Below are 11,556 nucleotides of genomic sequence, written 5' to 3'. Positions count from 1 at the left end.
CAACAGCAGTCATAGGGCAAGTCAAGGAAAAAGAATGGGGGTTAATAATTCAAACCCAAGTTAAGTCTCATCAGATCTGAGAGGTACTGTAACATAAAGGAGGCAAGATGGAAGGGGGAAAAGCCAGAGAACTCAAGACTAGCTCATTTTATGCAAAAAAGAACCACTGAAGCACAAACTGATTTCTCATAGCACTAACAAGAAATTAGTACATTTCTAGCAGTCTTTAAGATGCACAAAAATGTCCATTAGCATTCTGAAATGAAGAACTGAAGTTTGACCACTTTTTTCTGCAACACTGCTGTAATGATCACCTTAGTTTTTGTCTTCCTATGTTAAGTTTCAGATTTACCCTGTCATTTTCAAAAGCATTATATTTTAAATTTCTTCTGTAAAACTATTTACAAGTAGCACATATTAGGTGGCACATTCCATCTCCCATGTCTTAATTTGACCTGAGAATCAGATGGAGAACACCTCTGCCACTATCTTAACAGTCCCAGGGTGGGGAAACTAAACATGCAGAACAGCACCAAGACAAGGCACCTGCACGCAAAATTACATTCTGCCATCATAAAACACAAGAGTTTGAATAGAGACTTGAGATACTAATAAATGCTTCCAGAGACAGAGTTATGAGTGGTAGACCTTAAAGTTTCCTTAGTTTATTAAATGATTCCATGGCACAGGCTGTTCTCCATAGGCATAGCTTTGGGTGTGCAGCCGCTGAACAGTCGGATTATCCAGACAAATACACAGTACTCTTTAACCCATTCTGTAGCTGTACATACACGTGGCAATGTGCACAAGCTGAGATCTCTTTTGAAGTTCCACCCGAAGAAGTTGCTTCTGACTACACTGATAACCACGTTTTGCTATCATGCCTTTGCTAAACAGTGATTTTGTTTCTGCTCCTAAAATAAGGCGGCAAACGGGGAGAAGAGCATCAGGCACCAAGTTGGCACACACTCCATCTGAAGTATGCCCACCATTACTATAAACACCGCTACAAGGAGAGCGATATCAAACCATGTTGGCAGGTAGAAAGTTGAACATTATATATATTCTTTAGATATGAACTAGCATAAAAGAATTTCTAGTCCACATACCAGTCAAAGTTCATAAATCCTATACAGATAAATGCATATTAAAAAGAGAAAAATCCTTAAGTAAAATACTGAAGTTAATGCTGTTAATAAATTAAGTTAAAAAATAAATGTCAAAAAAAACTGATTTCTCCACATTCAAGAAACAGGTAGACTAACAAGATGTTAATCAGAAGAAAAAAATCTGAAATGTTTCAGAGGTTTTATAAACCATATTAATTATATTTCATATATACCTGGTGTTACTCTTTTAGGAGAGCATAAAAATGTAAACATTTCTTGGCTTTTTCCTCCTTTGATTGAAATAGTCTACTCACAGCCCATGCAGGATCTTTCCATCAGATATCTTCAGTCACTGAAGATTTGGGTTTAAGACAAAACAAGAGAACTGTAATAAAAAGAAATCTAGAAAACTATTGTAGCCTAACAGTACTTTCGCATTCACTTGATTTATTTAGCATAGCCACAGAACAAAATAATTTGTACATTCAGTCACATTAAAAACAAGGAATTACAAAGCAGTCCACATTTAATCTAAGTGCGTTCCTTTGGGGTAACACAGTTCCTTTTGTTTCACTTGTATGTCTTCATATGCCAAAGGCCGTCATTTAAATAGTGGATATTTTCGATACCAATCCCTTTGTTGACCTTCTCACTGTAGAAGGAAAAAGGTACAGACTTATTAGCTAGGTTAAATATTAGAGCAGCACATATTTAAAGTAGAAAATGTAATGTTCGTCAACTGGAAGGGGAGAAGCTATCATCCAGGAAGTCATAATCTTCAACAGCAGGTGGACAAGAAACAATATTTGTTATTACATGTACCCACACTGCTGAATAAGAGGACAATATTTGCCTTCCACGTTTTGTCAACAACCTTCCACAATATTTTAAACTACTTCTGTGTGGGAAGCAGTTCTTCAGACAACACTTCTACTTTTCTTAATTTTAGCATTTCTCTATCAAAGTAGAGCAGCAATTTTAAGTGATTCCTGCCCTCCCAGCACAGGAGGTGGTGTAACATGGCTGGAATGTGGAATTTGTCAAGTTCTGGTTCCAAGGTGCCACTGACACAAGCAACTGAAGGTGAGATGCTTCACTGTTTGTTGCAGGACATCTACCCACTTAATTATAAAGGCTAAATTTAATCTGCTAAAGACCTGAAGCATGTTACAGACATACTATCCTTCTATATCTTTTGAGTCATGTAATATTTTAAAATTTTGTGTGTCTGCACTGGATATGTGTTCACCTTTTTCCAGCACATTATTCCATGAAAAAAATCTACAATAAACAAGACAAATCTCATCATTCTAGGACTGAGAACAAGTTTTATTCCCCCCGAGAATCTAGTTTACTGTATTTACACAAAGTATTCCATTACTTCTACAACTTGTCCAGAAGTAATTACTTCTACAACTTGTCCAGAAGTAATCAGGAAGGAAAATACTGCGATGTTAATCGCATTAACACATCATATATCATAATCACACCAAGAGACTCAAATCATACTGTTTCACAATTTTCTAGTTTAAACAGTATCACATAAAAACACAGGCTGCGGTAGACCAGTATCATTTTGTTTTCCTCCCCAGTTCATGTTGCTTCTCACAGGAACAGGATATTCAGCTGCAAGGCTGATGAATTTGAAATTCAGATTAGGAATACAGCTAATCTTGGTTTGCAGTGATCACAGCAGATCACTGCAGATGTAGGACTGGGACAGAGGGAGCTATTCTTTCCACCTACTCCTGGTCTTCTGAAGGCACTACAAAGAATCCTGAGGAATATAACACCTTGACAGCTACAGTAGGTCCAAATCCAGGTTGCTGCAGTCCCTTTCTATTCCCATCCTCTGTAACACACTCCCAACTCTCTCCCTTGGGCTTCCATTACAATTCAAGACCCAGCAGAGATGATCCTGCTGAGAATTATCCCCACAAGAGTGACTTGCTTTCAAAATCAGCTTCTTCACACACAGAAGTGTTAGACAGGGCTAGAACCAACTCAGCCCAAAGCTGCTGGGGCATCTTACATCCTACTGCAAGACGTTACAGAACTTAAAATGACAAAGTGGTTTAGCCACTTATTATTTAGCACTATCAGAATGCCAAGAACAACTGACATCCATTTCTACTTTCTGTCTCTTGCCCTTGTCAAACAGTTTTCAGTTGATGTTTAACCCCCGAACAGACCTCTACATTTCACGAGAAGCTCAGCAAAGCTAGTAAGCACATCAAGCAGGAATGCTGCATGCGGGTACAAGGTAGAGAGCAGGCCACAGAGGAAAGCCCAGCCGGACAACCAAGCACCAGCAGGACTTTAGTCTCTGCTGTCCTTGCAAACAAAAATCACTTCAACATCTTCAGTCCCCTCAGATCCAAATTACATCTCTTGCCCAGCCCAGGTAGCAAGTACTCTATACAAATATATCTTTGTTCAGCAAGATCTTTGAGAAAGTACAATCTGAGAGCAAGAAATACTGACATTCAGCAGTAGCACTAATGTTGTGCATCTTAAAATCCATATTCACATGAAAAGGACTATTTTAATTCCATCTGGTGAACAAATAAGTAGGGATATTCCCTGGCTCTTCTTCTTTCCCTGAATATTAATCAACAAAATGAAAACTTAAAAAAATTCTGTAGTTGAACAACATACGCTGCAACAGTGAGGCAGGAACCTTGACAGTGGTGCTTATATTCCAAACTAACATAGGAATAATGACATGGGACAAGTTATATTTCAAATTTTAAGACACTTACATGTCCTCAGCTGACATCTTCATTACTCCCACACATAATGCATGTTGTTTTCCCTCTGCCATTATTGCCTACAAATTACTGCTAAGGAAAACAGATTTTTGTAAAACTATTTCAGAAAAGTAAAAGCAGTATGAGAAAAGGACTTTCCAAGTTTCAAACTCCCACGTTGAACTTTTACCCCTTTAGTAATTCTGAAGCTCTAGCTCTTACAGATAAGCGAAACAATGCACTGCATTTAACAACTGAATCGCAACTGTAGAACAAAGCACAAAGCACGTATTTATGAACTTCAAACAGCAATTACAGAAAAAGATCTCCCACCGCTACACTCCATTTCTTCCTTTGTGCCTAACACTGAGAGAAGATAATCTCACCCTTTCTGGAATAAAACTGCATGTTTGTGGGGCCATTTTAGATTTCAAGGTACAGAAGAATTGAGACACAAATCTAAAAAACCAGAAGTACTGAAGTCAGACATGTCCTTTTCAAAGCTTAGCAACATGTGCTGCTAACTGCTGATCTTTTCCTATAGCATCTAACTAACAACAAAAGCAGCACAGCTTAGTATTATTAATGCTGTATTTGCTCAGGCTTCCTTTCTCAGTAATATAACAATGAGTGCATTAGCATACTTTCCTCATTTTACATATGCTAATTTCATCAGACACATAGAGCAAGTCCTGACTACATCTTTCCAAATTCCCTAGGAACAGGAGCAAGTTCTTCTATAGCTGAAGGAGATACAAGATTGATGAAGGAGGCAGGGGACAAATTACACCGTACCTCAACTATTTTTACAGTTCTGCATAAAATCACAAAGGAGCTCCACTTATTGGTTAGATTAACAGAACAGCATCCCACCCAACAGCACAGCAGAAATACTTATTGAGTTTGGAACATCACAGTAAGTAAAAAAAGTTAAGAACAATTTTAGCCTTGCCAATTAACATCTGCACCACTGCAGTTCTTTTCAGATTACTAGTTATTCCATCAAATACCATTAAAATGCAAAGTAATTCAGAATACGATCAGCTGAGAACACCAGAACAGAAATTTAACTCATCTCACAGCAAGCAGTAGTTCATAGTTAAAGAAGGATACAACAACAGTATCAACGGCAGCAGGGAAAAGTTTTGCTCCAGGAGACGTCAGGCCAGGGCACATTATATTAGCTCCACTTAGTACAAATTTAATGGCGCCTTTATCAACCTGCTGATGTGGTAGAATAAATGGGTCTAGGAGGGGAAAGATACAGCATCACAATTAATATGACAACATGAATAACTCATTATCAAGTCAGTTTAGATGGGGCAATTAGGTCTACAGTGCACTGCGAGGTTAGGAAGTTTGAGAAACAATTACCAGAGCTCCCGCTGGCTGTACTGTCCGGGAAGGACACAAGTACTGTTCTCCCAGACCACATCTTTTATCTGAGAACCAAAGGGCAACCCAAAACTATGCCACCTGCACACTCATACACAAAGTAACAGTTTTAACAAGTTCCTCCAGCGAAAACAATCACACAAGAGCCCACATACTAAGAGGTTTTTAATCCCTCAAATTTCATGTATAACCTCTTACATGAAGAAGAAACAGTTTAATGGTAACAGGACAAAAAAAAAAAAGCAAACATAGACAATATTCACGAAAACTGCCAGCTTTCCAAGCCAGCCTTCAAGTGCATGCACCTTCCTGAAGTATTTCAAACTGAGATTTGACGGAGTAACAGTTTTAGGGACACCTGCACTCATCCAAACCAGAGTAACACAATCAAGTAGAACAGTGAGAACAGCAAGAAAAATAATGAAGTGGAAAAAGTAAAAAGCATGCAACATAAATTCTTATAGGAGATAAGTATACATTACATCATTAAACTCATGATTAAAGAATATTTTTCTAGTAAGAACCTACAAGTATTCGGAAGGAAGCAAGAAGGCTTTAAAGGAAGACCTGAAAGAGTAAAGATGGGGCTAATAACAAGAAATGTAGATCTCTAAGGGAAAACTCTCTCAAGATTTTTTTTTGCAGATTTGCACAACTTGATTCTTAGAAAACAAAGTTCACGTTTCTTAACATATAGCATTACATTAATTACAGGGAAAGCAACCCATATAGGCACCTGATATAGCAAAGCAATAAATTACAGTTGAGAAGGCATGCTATATGTTTAAGATCTATCCTGGAATATATATATATATATATATATGCACAAAAGTAGTAAATTATTTTTAATTCACTTCTAGAGAAGTCCTGTGGAATCACATGTTCACCCCTCTCTCCTCACCACTACCATCCTCAGGAAACTTACATTTGTGAAGCAACCTTAGTGTCGGGTAGAAAATCCCTTCTCTTTGTCTGAAGAACAGCAGCTCCCCATTCACAGTGAGGATTTCTATATGTTCATGACTGCAAGATTAAAAACAAATTATTCCAAGAGCTACTTAACTCTTTTACAGTTCAAATTAAATATTTCACTTCAGAATCTGGTCCATCTTGGCATTTGAGAATTAAGTCAGGCACTTAACAGGAAAATTTAAAACTAAAAATACTATTTTTTTTATAGCTTGTTCTTCAACACTGGCCTCCTACACAGGTCCTTTCCCTTTAAAAATAAGAAAAAAAAATACAGACAAACATCTGGTTGTTCACAAAGTGCATGTCTTTGGAGTTTTTTTAAATGCAATAAAAAGAGTGAACAAGGAGGAGAAATCAACAAAAATATACTACTATTTTTAAAAAAGGAAAATAATCCAGATAATATATGGAAGCCCAAAAATAGTAAAACAATGCTACTAGCAGCTATGTGAACACGTTTGAGCTTCCATATCCATAAAGCTGAATGCTTCCCTTCAACAACAGGCTGGTCCCTGAAGAGTCCCCAAATGTTGCACATTTACTACTAGGCAGCATTTTTGCTTTCCTGAAACATCCTGCTAGCAGGCCTTCAAGAGTGTGATGAGCACATGCAAACTTTCTGGTTTGGCCATAACATGGATTATTATCTATTAAGAAATGATAGATGCTTTTCAAAAACAGTAGGTTCATCTACTATACAAAATAAACATATAAAGGAAGCAATCATAGCATCTTGGAAGAAAGTTTAAGAGAAAAGAAACTTACCATCTTACTATTTTGACAGGGTCTTTCTTTGGCATGATTTGGTTTAGCCATGGTTCAATAACAGGAAACTGGTCTATCAGCTGATTCTTAATACCTTTAATAACTGAAGTCTTCAGCTGGATGCAGTTTGATACATTCTCCTTTTCATCAAATCTGCCAAAAGAGTGTATTTCAAAAGTGCACAATTTGCTGCCCAAAAGATGCCGTATCTCAGCAGCATTTTTCAGAAATGTTTATGAATTTGCTGTAAAACTTCAGTAGTACTGCATCTGCCCGACTTTCAAATCTAGGATTTCAGGAGGCTTAAATCTGTCCCCCTGGGAACACTTAGACTGGGGAACAGCAGAGGGGTCCCCACTAGTAGGCTGTCTTAAACTTTATGTACATCCATGAATCATGTTTTTAGTCTCAGCGATACACCTTGGCACACAGCTTTACTGAATGATTCAACTTGCAGAACAGACTTTGCTGGTAACACTAACACCTACAGCCCTATTCAGATGTATTTACAGGAGTCCTTCACCTTTACCACAGGCATATAAACTGCGCTTTGTACTACCCCGAAGTTCAGAGAAATTAATGACTCAGCTTGCTTTCTAGGTCTTTTAACAAGCGAGTGCCCAAGCAGCCCAGGCCAGCGCGCCCGAAGGCAAAGCTGACGGCTGCAGGGCGGCACTGCCCCGCGGGCTGAGGGCGCACCCTGCGCCCCGAGGAGGCCGATGCGGCCGCAGAGGCTGGTGAGGAACGAGGCCGCCCGCTCCCGCGCTGCCCCAGCCGCCGAGCAGGGCCCGGCCGCCTCGGTCCCGCGAGCGCAGGGCCGAGCGCCGGGGCAGAGGGGGCGCCGGGCCCACCCTGACCCCCCTCCCCGCAGCTCTCCCACCGCCCCCCAGCCCCGGCCTCACGAGGGCGGCGGGGCCCAGTCACACTCACTTCTTGAACATCCTGGGGGTGGTGGGCGCCGGGCGGACGAGGCGGGCGGGTGCCTGGGGCCGGGCGTGGGGCCGGCGGGCGGCGGCGCGGGCACCCACAGCCTCCGCGCTCCCTCACACGAGGCTCCCGGCCCTCCCCTCGGCGCCAGCCGGAAGCGCCACGCACTTTACGGCCTGTCGCGCCGCTCCATAACAACGGAACGCGCGTAGCCTCGGCGCATGCGTACGGGCGGCGCCCGGCGGCCCCGGGCCGGGCCGTGCCGGCGGCTCAGCGGGGTTGTCCCGGCCGCCTCTCGCCCTGTGCACGTCTGTCCTTCTTATCGCTCCCCTCGAAACCCCGCTGGTTTGGGCCCGTATCGCCGTTCCCGTGCGCCTGCCTCCCAACAGCGTGACGTCGTTCTGAGCTACAGAACTGCCAGGAAGGACAAACTCCAACGTCAAACCTGAAGGCATTTCTTAAAGTTAGCACGGCAGCTTCAAGGATGCGGGCTGACGAAGGATTTTCTGCCTGTCGCTTTCCAAGCCCCACGCAAAACCCCGTTTGTCAGAGCGCACCCACAGACGAGGCGCGGGGGAGCCGTTCCCACCTTCTAACGCCCGGGGCTGCTCTTCCGCCGAACCGCCGCCCGTTGCACAAGAGAGGCTTCGTTAGGCTTGCACAGAGGACTAGGTGCTTGTTACTGCAGACTTGCAGTTTTCCCAGGTGTTTTACCACTTCTCGTTAAAATAAATCCTTTAAAAGAAAATCAAAATGCTAATAACTGCTAACGCCATTTAAACACAAAATATGTTTAGCGGGAAAAAATGTAGCCACCTTCAAGTTAGCAAGACAAAAGTGATCCTCCTCCCAGTTTTAGAACAGGATACAAGACCCTGTCAATAGCGTTCTGAGAGAAAAAAAAAAAAAAAAAAAAAAAGTGTTTCTTGTCAAACAGCAGATACGGGAGCCGGCCAGGGAATCGGTCAGGGGTGCGGGTGCCACATCCTTCCAGGTGGAGAAGGAGCAGAAGAAACCTGGCTTGCAGTGAAGATCCCAACCACCAGACAGAGAGATGGGTTCTGGTGAAGTTACACTACACAGTGCTACATAGAATCAAACTAGGTTTTGTTTGGTGATGGCTGCAGGAATTGTATTAATAGAAAAACACAGATAGAAGGAACTTACCATACTGCTTTTTAACTCTTTGAAGAGCAGACATGCACAGTTTTGTTCTTTAGGCAGGTAGCAGCTATGTAAACATACATAGAGGCGACTGCCCTACTTGTTTTTAGAGTAATGGAAATGTTACCACTGGCATGAAGGGGAGACAGCAGAGAACATAAAAGACCAGGTCATCACTTGTGCTAACTACCAAGTTCTTTTTTTCTATACAAAATAATCACCTTTGATACTGTAACAACTAATTAAAACCTAATACTTAAGAGTTAACATCAGTCACACAAAGTAAAATCAAGCCTTTATACATGGTATCATTTATTCAGATAGTGAAATACAGAGTCAGGAACACACAAATAACCTAAAAAGGATAGGAATGAACTATGGCATTATATAAATATTCAGGCATTTAACTTATGAACACCACCTCCACCTACTTTGTGGCATCACTAAAAGTACTAAGCTATAATCAAGAATTCAGTTTTAACTGAAACACAGTGACATCGCTCATACCCAGATTAGAAAGTGAGAACAGGAGTTTGTCACGCCAACAAACTATTCCATACATTTTTTTTGCGCTCCTCAGAATAACTTCTATTAAATAATACTTTGCCAAGTAAATAATCCTTTCAGGTGTGCTCACATTTTAAAAATCTGTACTGAAAAAGTCATCATAGTCCCACCTCGGATGTTAGAAACGTAAGGTAAACTTCTACCCTTCATGACCCCCAATAAATATGACATGTCTCACTAAAACCATCTGAATTCCTGGTTTCATGCTAGCCTAAAATAGCAAGATTAGTTCCAAATTTTCTAAAATGGCTTTTGCCAACAGGAAGCTCTTATCTCCATTCTTCTGCTACCTTAAAGCACCTGGACCGCTGTTTCCCCTCAGGGCTCAGCTAACCTTGAGTGTGGTCTCAGCATCTCCACCTTCTCTTCCACATGCTTTTTGTGGTGTAGCTGCAAAGACTTCAAGGCCAGCTGACTGCTTACCCAATCTAAATTTGCTTGTACAAAGGATTTTTGAAGAAAGTCCCAAGCACCTAGACTGGAATTTTGTAATACAGCTCTCATTATTACTGTTCAGCCTCGTCACCAAAAAGCTGCAGACATTTGCTCTTGTTGCAGTGTCACTTTTAAGCAACAGCATTTTAAAAGTATGGTACCTGGGTAAGACTGACAAAGCAAGAAGCGCATCCAGCAAACGGCTTTGCAACCCTCCAGCCCTGACACAAACCACTCCTCAGGATCATACACTAAACAGAAAGGATTTAGAATCTTTCCCCCCATATGTTGCAGTGGGCAAAGGGCAAAATCCATTGCACCTGGCTTCCTCCTGGGTCCCCAGCACTTTATCTTGCCTTCACCGGCTCTCCCTTGTATCCCAGACCATGACTGGTCAGGAGCTGCGTATTCTAACTGATGGGACACAGTTACTGATCCTTCCGCACCTGAGTGACTGCATGGACAGGATAACCCTCCTGCTTCCCCAGGAAAAGGGACACTTAACTCATGTCTCCTCTTTTATCAATCCAATTGTCTTCATAAACCAAGAATCTGTAGAAATTTACAATCTCTTACATCTCTACACCTCTCACCTAATTTGGCTTAAGTGAGCACTACAGTTGCCAGGAACAGAGGAAAACTTGGCAGCGTAATCATGTAAGTTTTATTCACTTAGCAAACATGTTTATTTCTGTTCCATCTGACTTGGAATGTAACTCATTAGTGCTTTGGAACTATCCAGCCTGTTCTAGTCAAAACCAGACTGGAGCTTTGGGTTTCTTTAATCTGGAAAAAGTACTTTTCTACACATCACTAACATTACATTTCAGGCCTCAGGAGCTGTCTGCCAGTTAGACAGAAAGCATGCTCCAGAAAAACCTCAGTAAAATTACATTCATGTCTATATGAACCACAGTTTCTGTCAAGACAAGTTAGTGTATCTTTTTCTATCAAACACACAACTGCCAACAGCCTTCCCCCAAGGAACTCCGCTGTCAGGAAGGCAGGTGTAAGCTCTCAGCTGAAGTCCTTGGAGAATCTCTTCTGGAACAAAACCCATTGCTTGTTTTGTTACTTTTTCCGCAGCTATTTCTCAACAGTAATAGAATCATAACAACGGTCTTTGGAGAGCTGACGTTTCCTTTGGTAATAGATACAGCAGCATCAAAAAAGAGCCACTAAAGGGCCACGGTTTCTATTTTTGCTTCCAAACGTTAAAAAAAAAAAAAGAACAACCACACCAACAACCCCAGGCTTTAGCCCAATACAAGTCCATATATAATATATCAAAATAATATGAAAAAGTTGACACCAAATGATCGTTTATAAATAATGTGAGAAAAATCATTTCCAAAATAAGCTGACAGGCGGAAGCCCTCGACCGCAGGCTCAGAGCACAGCGTGCCCAAGTTCTAACCAAACCCCATCTGGTCCCGCATTTACCTCAGCCGAAGTCCCCGCGGCAAGCGAAA

At 41.4% G+C, this 11,556-nt stretch overlaps 1 protein-coding gene across 1 annotated transcript; it reads right to left on the bottom strand.

The window, feature by feature from the left end:
• Nucleotides 1-1,536: 1,536 nt before the first annotated feature.
• On the bottom strand, nucleotides 1,537-8,100 carry MCTS1 (MCTS1 re-initiation and release factor). The gene is made up of 6 exons (XM_074915404.1): nucleotides 7,922-8,100; nucleotides 6,992-7,144; nucleotides 6,180-6,277; nucleotides 4,973-5,106; nucleotides 3,872-3,939; nucleotides 1,537-1,761 (listed from the first exon to the last, which is right to left on the bottom strand). Exons 1-6 carry the CDS (start codon nucleotides 7,930-7,932, stop codon nucleotides 1,680-1,682), a joined length of 546 nt encoding a protein of 181 aa, XP_074771505.1. The 5' UTR covers nucleotides 7,933-8,100; the 3' UTR covers nucleotides 1,537-1,679.
• Between the last annotated feature and the right edge of the window lie 3,456 nt (nucleotides 8,101-11,556).

This window comes from Athene noctua, chromosome 11 (genome assembly GCF_965140245.1).
Source record: "Athene noctua chromosome 11, bAthNoc1.hap1.1, whole genome shotgun sequence".
Taxonomy (NCBI): domain Eukaryota; kingdom Metazoa; phylum Chordata; class Aves; order Strigiformes; family Strigidae; genus Athene; species Athene noctua.
Note: the sequence above shows the minus strand (reverse complement) of the source record. Positions and strands in the feature narration are given on the sequence as shown.

Bases quoted from the DNA above. Each gene is read 5' to 3' on its own strand.
- MCTS1 (XM_074915404.1), bottom strand. The intron at 5,107-6,179 runs GTAAGTTTCCTG...TTCCCCTCCTAG, and splicing joins ACTAAGGTTGCTTCACAAAT to ACCCATTTATTCTACCACAT. The intron at 1,762-3,871 runs GTAAGTGTCTTA...TTCCTTCTACAG, and splicing joins AAGATGTCAGCTGAGGACAT to TGAGAAGGTCAACAAAGGGA.